This window comes from Rosa chinensis, chromosome 5, assembly GCF_002994745.2.
Source record: "Rosa chinensis cultivar Old Blush chromosome 5, RchiOBHm-V2, whole genome shotgun sequence".
NCBI classification, from domain to species: Eukaryota; Viridiplantae; Streptophyta; class Magnoliopsida; order Rosales; family Rosaceae; genus Rosa; species Rosa chinensis.
Window position 1 is genome coordinate 77,474,795 of NC_037092.1, and position 22,270 is coordinate 77,497,064.

The window sequence follows — 22,270 nt, forward strand, 5'->3', positions numbered from 1 at the left end:
GCAATTATTTAGTTGGTAGAGAGTTAATTTTCGATCTCCCTCCTCTTCTTCATAGAGACTGAGAGGTAGGCAAACTTTTCTAAACCTTCATTCCATTATTTCTTTAGGACTCGCCACATTTGAGAACTCAAGTAATGCAGTACATACCATCATAATAGAATCAGTTTGCCATATAAGACATATGTGCGGAAGAATGTCGTTAAAAAATACAATAAAAAATTGACACCTTATTGACGAAAATTCTTTGTTGAAAATATCCTAAAATAACATTTTACCTTGAGTTCCCGAATATCCAACTCTGAATGATAACACATTTTATCAAATATACCTTAATCATTATTACAAGCAAAATTATCAAGATGCTATAAGGACATCATCAGATTATGTGTAGAATTGCTTTAGTTGTTCATGACAAAAATCAACTCAGTTACAATTTTATTAATTTTCAGCATTGTTTCGGGAGACTGATATATGGTTATCAACAAATTAGCTTGTTTTGGCAATAAGTTAAGAGTAAAACCCACTACTAGGTCAAAACTTTTCTTCACCAGACAAAATGATACTCAACTTTCAAAAGTGATCAAAATGATACCTAAATTTTTAAAAACAAATCAACTTGATACCCAACTTTCAAAAGTGATCAAAATGATACCTAAAGTTTTAAAAACAAATCAATTTGATACCTCAGTTTAATTTTTTGTAACTTTTTGTTAAAATTGATCAAGTGTGGTGCAGTATTTTATGGGGTTATAGTAATATTTTACACAAAAAACTATTTTTCAATTCTTTTTTATTTTACTTTGTTAATTCTCTTCTTCTTCTTCTATCTCTGCCTCTCTCTCTCTTCCCACTTTTCTTTGTTTCTTTAGAAGTTGGGAAAAATCCAAACTTTATTTTTTTCTATGATCGATGGTAGAATTGAAATTGAATGGAAGATTTTTTTTTAAAATTCTATAGAGGAAGAAGATTGGGTTATAGATGATTGATGGCCCCCTGACCAAAAATCACTTCAATTTTTGTGCTTGATTTTGCATTTGATTTAACAAAGAAGTTTAAAAAAAAGGGCTAAATACTGACTACTACATATTTGGATCTAAAATCAATTTAGTCCCTAAACTTCTAATTTAATCAAGAACACTCATGCACTTTCAATTTTGATATAATAAGTTCAATTTGTTAGTCTTCTGAAAATTGAGTCATTTAACTTGTTGACGTGGTTCATATATAGCTTATATTTTATGATGTGGTGTTGAGGTGGCCTGCATAGTCAATTTTGGAGTGAGTCCCACTATTAGAAATCTATCAAATAAATAGTTTTTCAACAAATAATCCGACTATAACTTGAACCCATAACAGAATATTAATGAATTGGACCTATTAGATCAAAATTGAAAGTACATGGGTGTTTTTGATGAAATTAGAAGTCCAGGGACTGAATTGATTTTAGACCTAAACCACAGAGTAGTAACCAGTATTTAGCCCTAAAAAAAATAAACTGAGGTATCAAATTGATTTGTTTTTAAAACTTTAGGTATCATTTTGATCACTTTTAAAAATGTAGGTATCATTTTGATCACTTTTAAAAGTTGGGTATCATTTTGTTCGGTGGAGAAAAGTTTTAACCCTAATGGTGGGTTTTACTCATAAGTTAACTCAAAACAGTATTTGTTTTAATAATTTTTCCTTATACATCTCAAAAGGGAGACAAGTTGTTGTTAAAGATCCCTTGTAGATCTTTGTTGTATTTATTTTGTTCAAATAATAATAATTCCTCATTAAATAAGATGGTAATTCATAAACCAGATTGATCCAACTCCAAAATTTGACACTGTTATGTAAATCATAAAGGTTTTTGAATGTCCTATACATCTGGACATTCAATTCGTCTTCAATCTATATATAGATAAGGGAGAATTTCACAAATGATCACTCAATATGACTCATTCAACACTTTGGTCACTCAATTTTTAAATATATCAGTTTGGTCACTCAACTATGACTCTGTCAATCACTTTAGTCACTGAAGGGGCATTTTGTCTTACTTTAATCACTTCTCCTATCCATCCCAATTCAAATTTCTCAGTTTTTCACAATTGGTTGGTCGAAAATATCATTGATATTGTGAAAAATAATTTTTTTTTAATGAAAAAAATTAACGAAGTGACTAAAGTGAATAACAGAGTTAAAGTTGAGTGACCAAAGTAATATATTTAAAACGTGAGTGACCAAAGTGTCGAACATGTAAAAGTTGAGTGACCATTTGTGATATTCTCTCTATAGATAATAGATCTACAGATCAATTTGTTGTCTATCGTTCTGATCCATACAAGAAATTTCCTACCAGCCAAGTATAAACATTACAAATATCTGGCTAACTTGCTAAGAACCGCCTACCACAAGTTTGAAGATAGTCATGGGTCCATTCCAAGTATGAGCCATATACGACCGTGGCCTATTAGAGGGATTGTGTTGCTACGTGAGATCTTACCCAATTCTTCATGATTTAGACACTTCCAAAAATCGAGCTAGCAATTTGATATTTTACCAAAGTATCCTCGTCGATATTATTACATGGATCCAGATCAAGAGACACTTTTTTTTACACAAATTTTGACACATCTTATGATTAGATTTTAAAATGTTTAATAGTTTAGATTTATTGTTTGAATGATGTCAACATACAACAAGGTGAAGTGGCAAATGACATGGCATTACATAGCTTGGTCACTCTTTTTACCTAGTGTAATATACTTGTAATTTTTATTATAAATCAATAACACCATCACATTCTTTGATAAACAAATTTTATAGCATTAATAGCTAGTAATACTATTTACACCCTCGTGTTTACATGTATAGTTATATGCGAGCCTCGTGCCAAATTTTAAGTGATGAATATTATTTACCATCATTCATCGATTAAAGCATCTTTTACAAACTCTCTATCTTATCTCCTTAGCTATTTAGAAAGCATGTTTAACTTTTTATTAATTTTAGCAGTTGCACCAGACTCCTAAGTGGTTCTCTATTTTAACTTTTAGTCATCTCGCTCCTAAATATAGAGAGCGAGATAAAGCTCTCTATTTAAAAAAATAAAATTAAAACATTCTTTTTAAGTGATTCTATGTAATTTATAAATATATTTAAACTACTTTTTCTTCATTCAATAAATAATATAAATTCAAATCTAGCTAAAATAAAGAGAACTGATGCAGACATGTTTCTAAGGATTAAATACTGTTTACTCCCTATACTTATAGAGTTTCATCGTTTCAGTCCTTGACCTTCGAATTTCACCTAAAAAGTCCCTGAACTCTCAATTTCCTCCCAATTGGTCTCTGCCGTCAAAATTTTCTGTTAAAGTTGCCGAAAATGTCTATTATGCCCTCGCTTACTTTAAAAAAAAAAAAAAAAATTATTTTTTCTCTGTTTTATTTCTTTTTTTCATTTCACCTCTTGAAGGTCTGTGGATTGGAACCATCTTGATGAGGAGATGAACAGAAGGAGGCAAAAGAGCTGGAAGAAGAAGAGGTAAAAAGAAAAAAAAATAAAAAAAAATAAAAAAGAGAGGAAGAGAAATATATATATATATATATATATTTTTTTTTTTTTTAAGTAAATGAGGGTATAATAGACTTTTTAGGGGAAGATAACGGAGTTTTTGACGGATTCTTGACGGCAGGGACCAATTGGGAGTTCATGGACTTTTTAAGTGAAATTCAAAGGTCAGGGACTGAAACGATGAAACCCTATAAGTATAGGGAGTAAGCAGTATTTAACCCTATTTCTAATTAAAGTGGATAACCAAAATGAGTTTTAGCTATTGTGGTTCAAATTTGACTAGAAACGGGTAGCATTGCTAAAAATACTCTTAAGGTGTGTTGGTGTCGAAAAATTCCGTAGAGGAGTTTGACTCACCAATGAATGCGGACTGGAGCGGGAGCTGATAGGGAACAATCGAGAAGCTTCCTTCGGGGCGTTGACCTAAAGTTTGACCGTCGGCTCGGGGGGGGGGGGGGGGGGGGGGGGGGGGTACCTGCAGAAAACCCTTCGATGTCTAAGTCAATACGTTTCTTAGTAGTGGAGTAGAGAGAATTGGAATTCGATGATTTACCTCGCTCTCGAGCAGTCTATTTATAGGTGTACTTCGGTGTGGGCTGCAAGTAAACTTGCACAGCAATCACAGTGACTCGAGCGGCACACAACCATTAAGGCCATATTTACTCTACTCTGCAATAACCGTCACTTATTGGCGGCAATGATTGTCATACTGAATGTCGCATTTATCGTCGTATTTACAGCTACATCAATTGTTGCATTTACTACTGCCATTACTTCTCTTTAATTGCCTTGATTGTAGGGTCAATTTTGTTGACCAACCCCACAATGCCCCCAAATTTTTTCTTTGGACCCATCCGAAGAGAAAATTTCCGAAAACTTGACCTTTGAAAATAGGCCACCCAAGCTTTCCTTCCCCTAAGTCCACACCAAACCCTCACAGCACCATTCAAGGCCCAACTCTGCTTCTAAGACCAAATCTGGTCTCCCACCCTCGGGCTCGAACCAAATTTTTTTTTTTTCTTGGGCAGTCGAATTCAACTTGCCCCAACCCGGATCGAAATGCCCAATTCCTTCTTGCTTTCAGGATTCCCCTGCATTAATCCGATTTCATCCCGAATTCTTCTCAGTTTGGTTCGAATTCTACTGGATTTTCTCACATTGGAGGTATCATCATCAAGTTCCTATAAATGGAGCTTCGAAATTGGCTTTGAACCAGAAAAATTGGAATTGTTCTCCCATCAGCGTCGTCTCATCTCTTTGGCTCGCCTGCACTCGGACCTGTCCCAGGCCAGCGCCGCCTTGCCTCATCTTCGCTCCAGACCCGAGAGCTACTCCGCTCTGCCTCAGCGCCATGTTGCCCCGCCTCTAGCCCCGTGCGACCCAGCCACGGCCACTGTACCGCCCGACCCATCTTTTGCATCCCCCGTCGTCCCAGGCCCCTGCCGACGCTCAGGGTTTCACCCGTGACTCCCCCGCCGGCCGATCTCCATCACAGGGCCCTGGTTCGAACCCGACCTGGTACCCTTTGCATTCTCTCTTTCCTCTTCCTCCTTTCCATTTGTTATTTACTTTATTTCATTTTATCTTATTTTATATAGATATATTGGTTGACCTTCCCTTCTTCTTCCTCTAGTCCCGTTGACCTCTCTTGCTGGTCCTTTTAGTTTTGCCGCAGTGCATTAACCGTAAGCCTTCTCCGTTGATTCTTCCTTTCTTGCATGATGGTAGTGGCCCGTTCTGGGGTTTTATCCTTCTAAGTCTACCGCTAGAAGAATTCCACCGCTATCTGGGTTTTCACTTTTTCACTTATCCTTTCACAGGTTCGTCCCCTTGTACCTTCATGGCCCGAATCAAAACTATCGACTTAACGAAGAGTCAAAGGATGAACACAGAGTTGACTACTGAACCTACACCTTGGCAGCCAGAAAATCATGTCCTGGAGAAATACGCCGAAGCGTTTTCCATGCCGCCTGGAGTTAAGATTTCGGCAAGGTTCTAAAAATCACTAGGCGTTAGTCGGGCGGTGGGCTGGGGAGGAGAGCCCAGGCGCCTAGGCGGTTTTGTATTTATAAATTTTTATTTATTTTTATATCATATAATATATATATATATATATATATATATATATATATGAGTGATATAGCCTAATATATGAGTATTTATTATAACTTATAAATAATAAGATATTCTATAAAATTATATTCTATTCCAAGTTTCCTTGCCCACAAACAAAACCAATGAATTAAAAGAGGGAACATAGGGAAGAGGGGAAGACAATTCATTTACTATATTCTCCGTCAAAAAGAGAATACATGAAAGACAAAAGTTAACTCTGTCCCTCCCACTCTCCCTCTCTATCTCCAGTCTCCAACAACTTGATTGAATATTAATATAATTAGTATGGGAAACATGGAAGCCTTACACTCCGCCTAACATATTCAAAGTTTCAAACATATTCAATTATGCTTCTAATTATGCAGCCACTTGCACATCTATCCTCTCTCTCTCTCTCTCTCTCTCTCTCTCTCTCTCTCTCGACAAAGAGCATCCATCCCTCTCTCTCTCTCTCTCAGCAATGTTCATTGTCATCTTTTCTTCCTCTCTTGAGCAAAACCAGTAGCCACCACCCTCTACAGTCTCATATTTCTCTTCATTGTTCAATCACCTCGTGAATAACTTCACAAAAACAAGGTTTCAATTCTCAGATTTCAAGATCTTGATTTAAGGGGAAGTTGGGGGTGGCTTGGGGGAAAGCTGCGATGGCTTGAGGGGAGCAGAGGGAGTTTGAGGTCGAGATAAAGCGGGGGAGCAAAGGCGCGGTGGAGGAGTGGTGCAGAGACGCGGTGGCTTGGTGGGGAGAGAGAATATGAGTTGTGGGGATCGAATGGTTTAGGTGTTTAGCAGATTAGGTCTGGTCGATTTGGGGTTTCGGAGTCGTGAAAAAAGAAAGAAAAAGAAATTGAAACTCACCCAGCCGCCCAGCTACCCAGACCGCCTAAATCCATTCCGTCTAAGAGCTCCGTTTAGCCAATACTTTCCTCGGTCTCCCTCAGCCCAACGCCTAGGCGGCGCCTAAGCTGCCTGGGCGGCCGTTTTTTAGAACACTGGATTTCGGCGGTCCCTGTGGATGCGGACATCTACACCAGTAGAAACATCCCTGAAGACGCCTTGATATTAGCCCCCGAGCAACTGCGGTATATCTGATTCCCTATTCACCTTGTTTTCCAGCTTATGTGGGCAGTGCTTGGATTACACCCATTTCAGTTTACCCCAAATTCCTATATTCTCTTGTCGGCCTTCCTGATCATGGGCTGGAAATGGGAAGTGCCACTGGGATTATCCGACTTTCTCTATCTCTATAACTGCTCCAGGGTTATTAAATTTCGATATTTTAACTTCACCCCCTTCCCGAGGATGAAGACGTTCGTGGTAGTTCCCAATAATTGTCATGGGTGAAAATCTAGGGCTCTGATGATTACTGGCGGTTGGCCTTCTCTCGAATTGGACCTCCTTCCCCCGAGGGATTTCGCGGATGATCTTGGTAAGTGCCTAGGTCTTATTTCCTTTTCACTGCACTGTTTGTCCGCGCGCTAACTTAGACCATTTGCAATGCAGCTTACAAACCTTCCCAAGCGAAGGCCAAAATTCCACCGAGCCGTGTAGAGTGGCTGGAGCATCACCTCGTTGGATGCAGATGATATCCCTTTCAGTTCGTGACTCTCAGAAATCTCCTTGGTATCACGTCCAGCCGCCCCTCAACCTTGTTCGGTCGTTATCAGAGCCACATGGATGGTGCAACATCAGGGACAACCCTTGCGTTCTCCGTTGCGAAGATGGAAAGCCACTTTTATCGGTCCGACCTCAGTGAGCCTTTGTTTGCCCAATACCTCGAGGCTAAGGATGCCTTCAAATCAATCGTTCCTTGCTCAGAGATTTCGATAGCGGAGGAAGATGAAGATGGTATGAGTTCGGAGGGATTCGAGGATGATCCTGAGGGAGATGACATTGATGAGGGAAGGTCGCTCCTCATTGTAAGGGAGCTCCCTCAAATGATTCCTCCACCTCGGAAGAAGCAAAAGGTTGCAGAGCCCTCTGCTAATGACGGCCCGTCTCGTGCTCTGCCTACTCAATTAGCTCCGCATTCTTCTTCATGTGGAGATTCGCCCTCCTCGACGTCCTTGAGGGATATTACCACTGACATTACTCCCTCGAGGACCCTTACGGCCCCGACAAGCATCGAACTTGATGCTCAAAGGGCCCCTTCACTCTCGTCGGGTCCGACCTCTTCCATGCAACCTCCTCCTCCCAAAGCTCTGGAATTGAGATTCAAGAAGCGTGATAACTCTTTTGTCATAGCTGGAGAGTCCTTAGACTCCAATGGTTTGGCAGCGTCAGCCATTGCCGGTGCCTTGGCATCATCAAACCCGAGATCGGGTAGGCCTCCCAAGAGCGCTGTGGAGTTCTATGACGACCTATGCTCCTCCCAGCTCGATGTAAGTTCCGTTTTCCTTTATTTTCGATTTTTATTCATATATGCATGCATTGATCCATCTTCCCCTCCACTTGTGCAGGCTCTCATGGCGTCTCATCGTTTTTTGCGTAGTCTCGACGCTCTTCATTCTAGGCAACAACAACGCCTTGAAAAGGCTGACCAAGAGCTAAAATCCAAAGAGAAGGAACTAAACGACCAAATGGAGTCAATGACGCAGCTGAGCCTCATCCTCGAGGACCGAAATCACGAGGTAGCGAAGTTAAAAAAGGATTTGGCTTTGGTAACTCGAAGTAAGGACGAGGAGTTCGAAAAGGGGGTTGCTAAAATGAAGCGCGTGTTCGCCAAACATTTCTGACTCGGATGGAACCAGGCTTTGACTAAGGAGGATGATAGATGCTACGTAGGGCCCGACGAATTTGATCGCTTTTATGGGTTTGCCCCCAGGGACTATTCTCCCATTCGTGGTATGCTACCAGGGGATGCTCCTTCGTCGGCTTCGAGTGCTTCTAAGGGGCCCAGCGGTGAAGACGAAGTATCCTCCATTCCTTGCTCCAAATAGCCGTTAGAGATAGCAGCGTTATTTGTTTTATTCTCCCTGTGCTCGAATCCATAGGAGTTTCCAAATAGGCTTTATGTATGTTTTTCCCTTCTTGTTGAGCTGATTTCATCCAATAAATTGTCTCAATCTTTCAATAAAACCGTCATAATTCCCTTTATTGTCTCGCACTCATCGATTTTGTTCACATTATCCCTCATGATATAATGGTTGATGCAGAATCTCTGCTTTTAAATGGTGATATCCTTGATTTAGTACCGATATTTGAAAGATATTTTCCTGCTTGATATCCACCTTTTCCCCACTTTAAACGCGAATATCCTGCTTTTAACATGGCTATCATCTTTGCGGATTCATGTTTTAATGTAGAATCTTCAAATCTCCATATCCTGCTTATAAATAGCCATGTATCTGTCCTAATTTGCACATCATATTCTTCGCATCTTTCTCTTGGAATCCTGCTTTTGTCTCCATGGCTCCACAAAGGAAACAAAGGAGCCTGGCGATCAGGAGTGCGCTCATTAGCACCAAGGATCTGTTTGCCATATCCTATGGGAGAATTGAAAACGATACGGATTTGTTTCCTTTGTGGAACCATGGAGATGAAAGCAGGATTCCAAGAGAAAGGTGCGAAGAAGATGATGTGCAAATTAGGACAGATACATGGCTATTTATAAGTAGAATATGGAGATTTGAAGATTCTGCATTAAAACATGAATCCGCAAAGATGATAGCCATGTGAAAAGCGGGATATTCGCATTTAAAGTGGGGAAAAGGTGGATATCAAGCAGGAAAATATATTTCAGATATCGGTACTAAATCAAGGATATCACCATTTAAAAGGCCGCGACGACTGCGCCACTTGTTGGTGTTGAAAAATTCGTAGAGGAGTTTGACTCACCAATGAATGCGGACTGGAGCGGGAGCTGACAGGGAACAATCGAGAAGCTTCCTTCGGGGCGTTGACCTAAAGTTTGACCATCAGCTCGAGGAGGGGAGGGGGGGGGGGGGGGTACCTGCAGAAAACCCTCCGATGCCTAAGTCAGTACGTTTCTTAGTAGTGGAGTAGAGAGAATTGGAATTCGATGATTTACCTTGCTGTTGAGCAGCCTATTTATAGGTGTACTTCGGCGTGGGCTGCAAGTAAACTTGCACAGCAAGTCGCAGTGACTCGAGCGGCACACCACCATTAAGGCCATATTTACTCCTGCAATAACCGTCACTTATTAGCGGCCATGATTGCCATATTGAATGTCGCATTTATCATCGTATTTACAGCTACATTAATTGTTGCATTTACTGCTGCCATTACTTCTCTTTAATTGCCTTGATTGTAGGGTCAATTTTGTTGACCACCCCCACAAGGTGTGAGTTTAAATCATGATTTTAGTTAACCGAAAATATGAAATGTGAACAATAATTCCACATGTTTTATTTTTTGTTTTTTAATTTAGTCAAGATTGTCAATAATGTGGCATACAATATGTCATACATGTCATTTATTAGATGCCACAGTTGATAAAGACTTGGTTATACTAAGTATCATTAAATTAAATTTAAAAATAGTTATATATAGCTAAAAATTGAATTTAGCTAGTCTGTTGGAGATGCTCTAAAAGAATCATATTTTTGGTTCACTTTCGGTACAAAAACAAAAATATGAAGATCATGATTCATGAATATATAGATCTGGGACATTGCAATATATATGTTGGTTTTGGAACTCTTAAAATTTTAATACATTAGTCCCTTAACCCATTAATAGCAACAAGGAAAGCTTCATATTGTAGACACTTTTTATTGGACGAAACTAGCTTGGATACAATGAACTGAATGTGAAGTCCATTAATCCCTAAGATTTGATTTGTATATCTAATCAAATGTAGTAGCTTTGTGCAACAATCCCACAACCTGCCAGCTATCAAAGGTGTACCTAGAGATAATAACCACGTACTTAATTATAAGTATACATGAAGCATAATTAATTATATACATAAGTTTTTGGCTACATGTCTTGGGAGGTGGTGGAGCAAGAGGATTACTGATTAGCTAGGGTTTGAGTTAGTAAAGTACTACGGTAGCTGTTAAGTTTTTTTTTTTTTTTCCCCTTTCTGCGGAGGCTTCAATCATACTCTAATACTAATGATGGTCATTCATCAACTATGCATTAAGAAAATGATTAGAACCAAGAATTAAAATGAAGCTATGATTAATAAATTGGAGTTCCACCTTGGCTTTAGTGTAAAGACAGAGTTGCCTCACGTTGTTCAATTATGGATAGCTTCTGGACCTGTATATATGTACATGTTAGAGTTCACGAATCAGATTCTTTAATCCCACATCGGGAATCTTATGCAAAAGCTTCGTATAGTCCCTTAATTAGCAACCTATAATTGTAATTTCATTGTTAATACATATGTTATACATGGTCAGTGTCTGAAACCTCAGTGCCATGAAGTTTCGTCCTCTAATGATCCACACGAGAGCAGACAAATACTCTAATCAGTTACCTTGTCATATATACTGGCTGTGTAAGGTACCCAAATGGGTTGAAGTACCTTATGATTGACTAGAATATATGGTCTTTGTACTTGCATCTGATCTATAGCTGCCAACAAAGATATTTGGGCTTTAGGAATTAGCACCGATCGATATTATATCTACTCGGGCTGAATCCACTGCGATGATAAAAGATGCTTCAAGAGGTTCGACCGTTCGACTGTTCGAGGTTAAATGCTTCTGTTCATGTATTGTATATAGGTTTTCTGTACTAATTAGGTTCACTAAGTGGAGAAGTGTACTTACCTCGAGTTTAATGATTATCATTGCTTATATTTTAGGTTCTTCTTCACGAATTAATCGTGGAAGCCGTTATTTTGTCTTAAGAGACTTGGTTCAAAAGTATATGCTCATTTTTACTGACTAGCTACTTTCTTAAAAAGCACTACAAATCAAGTCGATGGAGAAACATAATGAAATAGATCGTTAGATTAAAGAAGAAAGTATTGATTATATGCCAAGACAAAACTGTACATCTTTATCTATCCAAATTTTGGATTACCATAATCTATTGTCTTTTCAATTTTATTTCACAAATTGTATCTATCAACATATTTTATTCTTGATACACACACACACACACTAGCCTCTTGGCATGCACTCCGTGCTTGCCAATTTGCTTTTATAAAAAAAATTATTTTTTTTAAGGAAATTAAATGAGAAGAAAAGAAAAATTAAAGGCAGCAAAATCCTACTGACGGTTACAAACATGAGGTTTTTTCCTTATCTTTTTTTTGTAATTTCTTAAAAAAAAAAAAAAAAAGATTTTTTTTTTTTTACTATTTTAGCCTTGCAATATCATTTTTATTTTTTAAACAATTCAATCAATAAAGGACACAATAGGAGTTTCAAAAATGCTTTATATAACAGATACTAGACCCAAAATACACACACTGTGTGTGGGTTTTTAAATTTAAATTAAAAAAAAATTTATATATATATATATATAATAATAATAATCATTGGAGAAAATGTGGGGAGTTTGGAATTTTTTTAATTTTTTCTTTTTTCCTCTTTTGCTAGGGATCGAAGTGGGAAATTATAGTGAGAGATTTCTAGGGAAAAATAAATTAGATTTTTTTTAATTATGATTATGTCCTCTATTTATTAAAAGATGTTTTTAGATAATTTATGATCTAAGTATTTAGTCGTCTTTTCACGCTCAATTTGACTGACAAAATAGATTATGTTAAATATAGTATGTATGTGTGTGTGTGTGTGTTTATATATATATATATATATATATTATGGCTGATTCTTGCACAAATAATCTCAATGTGAACATAAAAGAAATCAAAGAATTTTAATTGAGTAACTGATTAACTGTAATGCGTCCATTGAAGCCTAAACATTAGAATGAAGAAACTGCTAATTTATTTTAAGGTTACTTTAATTACCGTAAAAAGAGAAGCTATAATAGTAAGATGGTTACAAATCAGAGTGTACATACCTCCAATAATATGGAGTATTTACTACATCACCAAGCATAAGTAACACCTACTTTGGGACATCCACAAGACATGGCAAGGCCCAACCGAGACATGCATCGTGTAGCCCTATGTTCAGGCTACGCAGCGATATCCGGAAGTCGCAAATCCGCCACCGGGAAGCCACCTTTCCGCCCTTGCCAAGATGCCCCCATAACATAGCTTTCTACATGTTAAATAGACTAGAATAGTAACTTTGCTTGTCCCACATCGAAGAACAAGTAAATGAGAAGCATTCCTTCATCTATAAAGGAATGTCTCCTCCCACAACTCAACACATTCATTACATCTCTTGTAATCTTGTTAGGCCGCAAGGCTCAACACACACTAGTATAGCTTTCAAGTGGACGTAGTCTCCCGCTCATGCGGAGGCGAACCACTATACATCTTGTGTCAATCTCTCTCTCTTTTACTTATCGTTAATTAGATCCCCACGGATCCAAGCATTAACATTGGCGCCGTCTGTGGGAAGCCAACACAAAGGCTTCGTCACCTACCATGAACTTTGACCCATAAGCGTCGAAGTCAACGCTCATCCAACATCAAATTAGGGTCCGGTCAACGCCCGGCGGAGTCGGTCAACGCCCAACATGGCTGGTCAACGCCCAGCGGGTCCGGTCAAAGCCCAGCGTGGTTGGTCAACGCCCAGCGGAGTCGGTCAACGCCCAACATGGCTGGTCAACGCCCGGCGGGGTCGGTCAACCCCCGGCGGAGCAGGTCAACGCACATCAAGGCTTGGTCAACGCTGACCATGGTTGGTCAACGCCCAACAATAAAGTCAACTCTTACATCAAAAAAAAAAAAAAAAAAAAAAAAATCTCTGTGCCAATTTTCTCTGGACACCCAGAGAATTACTTTGGCCACCCTCCTTCGCTACATCAAACCGCCAGCAGCAGCTCGCACAATACCATCACCTCCGCCGAACTTAGTCAGCGGACATACTCCGCCCAACCCTCCTCAGCATCCCCAGCGCCTTGCTCCGCCCAGTTCTGCACCGCCCGGCTCTCCCCTGCTCCGCTGCTCGCACAGCATCGCTCCGGTCTCAGCTGCAGGCTACAGCGCCGGTGTGCAGTCCCCGCTGCGAGCTCCCTGATTGCAGGTTGCATCTCCGCCGGACTCTAGCAGCGGATTCCGCTCCACCGAACTGGATCACCGCCGAACTCTTCCTCCGCCGAGCGCCAGGTCACCAACAATCACCTCTCGCACAGCTCCGCTCCTCCAGCTCGGCCGGCAAAGCTCCGCTGCACTCCAGCTCCATTGCACGCTAGCTCCGTTGAGCTCCAAGAACCGCCGAGCTCGGAGCCTCCGCTGGGCATGGCTCCGCTGAGTTCCGAGTCCACCAAACTCCCGAGTCTCCACCACCGCTGACCAACCAAGAGCTCTCTTGACCAAAAGGCTTCGCGGAAAAACCCCGCTCACAGCAGGCTCCGTGAGCTTCACCGCCGAAAGGGCTCCACCGCCACACTTCTTCAGCGGCACCGCCGCTCTCTGTCAGCGGTAACACCGGCGCTCATCAAGCAATCGGCTACCAGCGCCAGCGCCTAGCAGCTACTTCCCGGCCAAGCCAACACCGCCAGCACACTGAGCTCAGCCAGCCCCGCATTGCTTCCGCTAGCCTCAGCTGCTCCGCTCGTATCCATCAGCGGAACCTCCCTTCCGCTAAGCAAGCGTCTGAGCTTCAGTCGGCGGCACATTCTCCCGCCAAACTCCGTCAGCAACCCTCCCCCTTTGAAGCTCCGCTCCGCCACACTTCCTCAGCGGCCAAAGCTCCGCTAGGAACCACCAAAACTTCACTGGCATAGCCAGCTTCACCGCCTAACTTCCTCCGCCGGCGAACACCACCGCTGGCCAAATGCTCCGCTTAACTCATCATCTCCGCCCACTTAAACTTGTATAACTCGCCTTCTGGAGCTCACTTTGATACCTGAGAAATTGATTTTGCCATCAAGCTATGTTCTCCTTCAATTAGTCAATTAGCGGGCATCTGGGCACCTCCCTTCAATCATGGCTTCGGGCTTCGGCGATATGTGGTGGTCAGAACAGTCAAAAAGCTGAGTCTTCCTTCACTCTGTACCTTATCCTATCTTTATTTGATATGCACAGCTGCACACCACATGCCTCTGCTCTCTATCATAGGTTGTGAGCACACACTTGCCGTCTGTCCACACCTACACCTCATGTATATATATGTTTATATTTGGCCGCGTGCGACGTCTCCATCAACTATGGACACATACACCTTTACTGTTGAGCCAATTATCAAATGGGTAAGCATATGTCAGCCACCCATGAGTTATGTCAGAACTTCTTTGACTTAATCATGCATGCAGAGGTGCATGAATTATACACGTATATATATATAATTATGCTCCAACTTGATTAAACAAAGCATGGCCACAAACAAACGGGTCAAAATTTCAAACTAGTGTGCATGCAGGGCATACCAATGTTTAATTAAATTATAGACTTTGTCAAATTTTGTCCTCAAGCCCACATATTTGCACTATGATTAGCTCACCTCAATCTTGCATATATGGCTCTACATCCCGAATGGCACTCTCACATTTCAAAATAGCATGAACTTTGTTGCCAACTACAATTTTGAATATATACACTTTGCTTATAATTCTATCGAAGTACATATGCAAAATGCATATATACAAAATACTATTGTTGATTTTACATATCCATGTACTAATCACCTATTTTTTTTCAAGGAGATATAATCACCAATTACCTCCGCAAGTAATGAAATCATCATCTCTCTACAAAGAAACTCCGCCGGAGCAATGGAGCGTCATGCTCGGCCAACTCCACTAGCCTCCAAATTGGCACAAGATAAGTCACTATCTTATCTCTTACGCTCTTGCAATTTGAGCTACCGCCGATGCCATGACTATACATGTCTCTATAACCCTTAAGCATGCTTACAACATGTTATTAGCAACTTTACTACAAGTACATGCTACACACATACATGCTTAAATTCAATTACTTGTGACATGCATCTAGAAGCTTGTGACACTTATGACTTAAATAAACATGCTCGGATAAACGACTTGTTCGGGTTTCGACTCGCTTGGGTATCGAGTATGGCCACGACTTGCGCTTGGGCCACGCCTCGCATGCTCGCACAACGCCTACACACTCAACTACACCCAACTTGCTCGAACAACCCAACTTGCTCGATCATGTCCAACATGCTTTACTTAAGCCCCAAGTTCACAAACGCTTCATTCTATGTCACCGGGACTACTCCCACAAAATTACTATGGACACCCATTACATTTGCCACTATCTATTGTGCGTGTTATATGGCCATAAGATCCACATATACAACTACCAATATTTTACATGTTCATACACATTAATGGAATATTGAATTCTTCTGCCATTTGTTGATCCGCTACAAATCGAATTCTTTTCGCATTCCATTAATACGAATGGTAACCAATACAACAAGCATTCTACATATGCGTGTTTTTTGTCTCATTGTGCAGGATTAAACGAGTCCCTTCTTGCTTACGGAGTTCGGGGACTTGTAGGGGCTCCGTACCGCCCGGTTACTTATGCTTGATGACTTCATGATTTGAACTCCCCAACCAAGAAGCTACTCTTACTCGGGGACTTCGGGGACTTGTACATACCTCCAATAATATGGAGTATTTACTACATCACCAAGCATAAGTAACACCTACTTTGGGACATCCACAAGACATGGCAAGGCCCAACCGAGACATGCATCGTGTAGCCCTATGTTCAGGCTACGCAGCGATATCCGGAAGTCGCAAATCCGCCACCGGGAAGCCACCTTTCCGCCCTTGCCAAGATGCCCCCATAACATAGCTTTCTACATGTTAAATAGACTAGAATAGTAACTTTGCTTGTCCCACATCGAAGAACAAGTAAATGAGAAGCATTCCTTCATCTATAAAGGAATGTCTCCTCCCACAACTCAACACATTCATTACATCTCTTGTAATCTTGTTAGGCCGCAAGGCTCAACACACACTAGTATAGCTTTCAAGTGGACGTAGTCTCCCGCTCATGCGGAGGCGAACCACTATACATCTTGTGTCAATCTCTCTCTCTTTTACTTATCGTTAATTAGATCCCCACGGATCCAAGCATTAACACAGAGTTACAAAAAGCATCGAAACTTATTTTATTATATGCATGTGAAATTGTAGCGTATGGTTAAAATCCATGCAGATAAATGTACTTTTTAATTAGTTTTTAGATCAAAAAACATGTAATTTGTTTGCATTAGTAATTACTGAGTCTCTCACAGTAATTGTAGATTCGGAGTCTAAACCAGTCGAAACCCGAGCCTATGTTTCTTGCAGATCGGCGGCGTTTGACCGTGGGCATCGGTTTCGATCGGACGAAGCAAGCACCTCTTCAGTGCGTGGAGCGAGATCGAGGTATCTGGGTTGGCGGCTTTCGCCGGCGAAGTGCAGTTTCGTCAGTTACTGGGCCATCTGTGCAACAAAGGTTTTTTGGCGGCAAGGGCTTGAGAATAGCGACAGAGTTGGGATTTTCTCCGGGTTCTGGGTCAGTTGCTTGCTTCTAACTGGTGCAGGTGATCGGAGGTGCAGGCCGAAAGGGTCGGGTCGGTGGAGAGGAGTACGACGCATTGGGTCTCTGCGTTTTTTGCCTGCTTGGACGGGACTTGTCTAGCTGTCTTGGCTGTGGGCAGATCCGGAACTGGGTAGCGCATGATGCTGTGGAAGGGACGCCCGCCGAAGGTCTGGCCGATGGCAGCATCATGGCAAGAGACGGCCTATGTTCCTGCTAGGGTAGTTTGTGTGTGTGTGTGGGTTTGGGCCTTTGGGCCTAGACTCACATATGGACTACTTAGGCCTAATTCATGGGTTTTTAAGGAGGGTGTCTTGCCACCCTCATTACTCACTTAGTGATGGGAGTGGGCTTGGCCTAAGAGGTGGACACTCTTGAGCATTTGGGCCGGTATATGGTCCATGACCAATCGTTTTCGGATCAAGACTGCTACGGGAGTTGGTAATTATCTGGAATAATATTGGCGATTTTTCAAGCGGTTTATGGATAAGGAATTGCTCCTATTTGTTTGCTAAGAAGTGGCTCTTTGTTGGTACCGCAATTGGCGCCTGGCTAATGGGAGTGCTAGTCAAACATTTTGCCCTAGAAGACACGAAGTTGTTCTTTGTTTATGGGTTCACTTCACAAAGCGGGGTCAAATTGACTTGTAATGAGTTTTACATTACTTAGATAGGAGTTTAGTCGTTACCCCGCCATTTTTCTGTCTTGTAAGTGTATGTTAGACTCTGGCTTGTTGGTTGGTCATCTAATGCAATGAATCTTTACTTCAAACAAAAAAAAAAGTAATTACTGAAAGATACTCGAAGTGCAGTTGGAAGCTAGTGAGAAGAAAAAACTAAGCACAGATCGATCTAGAGTGTTCATTTCTCATAACCATCACAGTTCTATAAACAGAGATCACATTGTCCATACTCGAATAATGAAATGTGGTATTTTGGTGTTTAATTTAGCTGAGAAAAGAAACTTTATTCATGTACTAGTCAAATTGTAAAAGACAACTGTTCTTGAAGACAGCTAGAGTCTCTGGGTTTTTTTTTTTAGCAGAGGGTCAGAGTTGTAATATCTTCCTCTGTTCCTCACCAGTAGAGCAGCTAACAATGTCACAGATCAGTAGAATCTCATCCATTCCGATCTATTTTGAAGAACAAACACTCTTGCTTCGGTCTAGGCCCGATTGGACCAATGGTATGCCACCTTGAGCTTGTGAAATTGCTTAACCATGGTATTTTAATCACTTTTTCATTAAATAAAGCTTGTACTCTAAAATTTCAATTCCGTACCTAATCACTTATTTTCATTCAAAGCAAAAAATGACACTATTTAAATATGTTCCTTCCCATCTTAATGCCTATATTCGCGATGGACTGGTCATGTTGTGGGAGCCACATCTTAAACTCTCTTGTGATTCAACATCCTAACCCCTAAACTAAAACTAATAAACGCATTGCATTCTAGATGTTAACCCAAGTCTAGGATCAAATGAATAAGGATGTAACAGAATTTATACCAGGTAATAACATAACATAAGCAGTGGCGGAACCAGTATCAAATTTCTGTCTAGGCTAATTAGAAGGGCACAATCAGACATTCAGACCATGATCAAGTAATCAACATTCAGACCATGATCAAGTAATCAACATTCAACAGATCAAGAATCAACTCAATCAAGATCCTTACTTCCTTAGGCCTCACCGCCTCAGCTAACCAGTAACCACCAGGTTCTCTCTCTCTCTCTCTCTCTCTCTCTCTCTCTCTCTCTCTCTCTCTCTCTCTCTCTCTCTCTCTCTCTCTCTCTCTCTCTCTCTCTCTCTCTATCTCCCTCAGTGGTAAGAAACAGAATCGGCAAAGCCCAACTCAGAAAGATCTGGGATTTCAGGGATTTCAGATCTGGGATTTAGAGCTTCACAAATTCAAAATAGGGGAGATCGATAGGTTTAGAGCTTCATACCTTGTTTGAGTTGTTTCAATCGATTTAGGGATAACCTCCAAACCTCCATGGCTCCATTGAAAGTTCGAAACACTAGAGACAGTGAGGCAGTGCCAGTGAGGGACAGTGAGGGACTGAGGGCGTGACCGCGTGAGGCTGTCAGCTGCTGTGGGCTACTGGGCTGGGAGCTGGGATGAGTCGATGATGCGAATCAGCTGAGATTCTGGCCTTCTGGGAATACACGCGATGAGTCGATGATGCCTGGACGCGAATGAATCAAACCTATAATATATATTTTTTTTCTTTGGGCTGGTATGGACTGAGAGATATATGTATAATTAAGGGTTTTGAGCCCAAAAAGTTGTATACACTTGAGCCCATAAAGCCTTCAACGTGGTTCCGCCCCTGAACATAAGCCTACCAGTCTAATCAGTATGGCGTGCTAGGATTGATGAACTTGGTCCCAATAGGTTGGCGTTCTTTTTAGAACCAATTCTTCAATCGACTTCTCAGTCTTTTGGAATTTGTGGTGACACTAATCCATAATCATAATCATACGATAGTGCAACAATGGAATGAAGAAAAAAAGATATGATGTAGATGGGCTTAGATTGATCTGGTGCAGATACGTGCCAACTGACGCACATAAAGCGAATTGTACCATAGACTGAGGGAAAATAAACAAGAAAATCAAGAGAAATAAGAGAAGAAGAGAGTAAATTAATCTTGATTTAAATGGTTACGCCATGGGTTGGAGATGCGAACCGCCCTGACCCATCGATGGGGTTAGGTTAGAAGTTGGCATTTTTTGTGACAGAAATTTACTCTGTGCACTCTTATTATCATCTTTTTCTGCTCTAGCTCGTGTCTTTAGTAGTGGGAAAGATAATGTTTGTTAAAAACTCATGAAAGAAGGGGGTGTTCAGAGGATGAGACTTGAGACTTATAAAGAGGTTAATATAACTCATAAAAAAGATTAAATTAGTAGAGTGTTTGACAAATTATCTCAAAGTGATTCAGGAAATGAAATACATCAACATTGCAAGCTACCACTGTGGGGTCTCACTTAAAAAGAAGAAATATATATATATATATATATATATATATATATATATATCTTACTAAGTCAAAGATTATCATGTCTTCTATGAGATTGACGACTGGCCTCTCATGGAAAAAAGAATTTACCTTTTTGACAATGAATTTAGTTGTTTCATTGTCTATTTGTAATGATATATCCAAGAAGAACATACTCATAAAAAAATACTAGTAGTTAATTTTTAACTAACATTTCTCCACACATGTTCTGAATGTGCAAGGTTTTTTTTTTTTTTTTTTAACAGAAAATAATAAAGAAAACGATTATTACAGACATAAGATCATGAGAGAGAAAAGTGGATTGTGGCTTTTTTTTGTTTATTTTTTTAATAAAAATTTATTTCTTAAATGTCATAATTGTCCTTGTAATTTAATTAACTCTCAAATTTTTTTAATCTTTAAGATTATTTCAGTAAAAATGTTTAATTTTGACTAACAAACACTTTTATCTTAATAATAGTATAGATATTAATAATTACAAGGAATTAAGGTCCAAATTGGTTAACTTAGCGTCCTCCTCATTTTGATTAGGCCCAAAGAAAATGAAAAAGCCTATGACTTGAGCATTTGCCAAGAGGGTAATGGAAAGCAATCGTTTGCCACTAATTGTTTGGAAGGCGGCTTAAGTTAGTTAACTCGTGAAAGCAATTCGGCCAAATTTTTTTCAATAAAGGACACTTTGGTCATTTTGAACCAATCCCCAATATAATGCACTCTCTTTTGTTCTCACCCGTATGATTATTCCTATATATAACACTTCGCCATTAGTCCACCCTCCATAAGTTTCAGCTTTCTTTTCCACCAAGACCAACAAAACCAGCTCAACCAACAGAGACTTGAGCTTTCACAGAGAAATCAAACTGTGAGAGACAGCTGAGAGCTTAGCTGGATCTATAATCAAACATGGGCAACAGTCTAAGGTGTTGTTTGGCTTGTGTTCTACCTTGTGGAGCTCTAGACTTGATCCGAATAGTCCATTTAAACGGCTACGTAGAAGAAATCACACATCCGGTCACTGCCGGCGAGATCCTTGCAGCCAATCCAAATCACTTCCTGAGCAAACCCTGTTCACAAGGCGTCGTTCGCCGCATTTTGATTCTCTCGCCGGAGTCGGAGCTCAAGCGAGGCAGCATATACTTCTTGATTCCGGAGTCTTCGATACCGGACAGTAAGAAGAAGAACAAAGGTAGTAGCGGCGTTAAGAAGTCGTCAAAGAAGAGACTAAGTAGTGGTGATGCCAATGTCTCGGAGTGTGATCGATACTTGACGGAGATCGTCTCGGAAAAGAAAAAATCTTCATCACTTAGGGATCGCCGGACTGGACGATCAGTCAGAGCATTTCAGCCTCATCTTGAGAGCATTTCCGAAGACTAACAGTTTTCCCGGTGCCGGAGTTTGATATTTCCGGCAAATTGCTTCACTTTTTTTTTTGGTTTCTTTTGTGGATATTTTTTTTTTTGGTTTTTTTTTTTGGGGTCTGCGTTTAATAGTGGCAGATTCAGAATTCCAGTATTCATGATCTGTTTGATATATTCTTGAGAAAAGATCATTACATGATCAGAGAGACAGAAAAAGAAGATTTGTACTGCACAAATTGTATTTACAGCTTGAAGTTGCAAGTAAATATGTATTCTTCTTTTCTTTCTCTTTCTAATCTTGTGTTTTAAGTGGAGCAGGAGGTGGATATTATAATTGGGCAGCACATCTATTGCCAAAAGAAGGGAAAGGAAACATGAAAAAGAACAAAAAGAAGAAGTCATTCATTCATTTACTTGAAGTGTGGGTTTTCAATATTTTTGGAATTTGAAATAATTTGTGTACGTGTTATCAATAATTTGATTTGAGATTTAGAAAATTCGGTACTTAAAAGTTGTTTGATTGTACTATTCATAATACATAAATATTCAAATTGGATAAAAGAAGATAAAAAAAAGAGAATTACAATTTCTTAAGACCTAACATATCATATGTGTGTAATAGTTGGCTCTTGCCGAGAGTTGAACTCAAGATTT

General features: G+C 40.2%; 1 protein-coding gene across 1 annotated transcript; it reads left to right on the forward strand.

Annotated features, from left to right (window-relative positions):
* The first annotated feature begins 21,027 nt into the window (after positions 1-21,027).
* Positions 21,028-21,903, forward strand: LOC112167124. The gene has a single exon (XM_024304092.2). It carries the CDS (start codon positions 21,162-21,164, stop codon positions 21,630-21,632), a length of 471 nt encoding a protein of 156 aa, XP_024159860.1. The 5' UTR covers positions 21,028-21,161; the 3' UTR covers positions 21,633-21,903.
* The last annotated feature ends 367 nt before the right edge of the window (positions 21,904-22,270 follow it).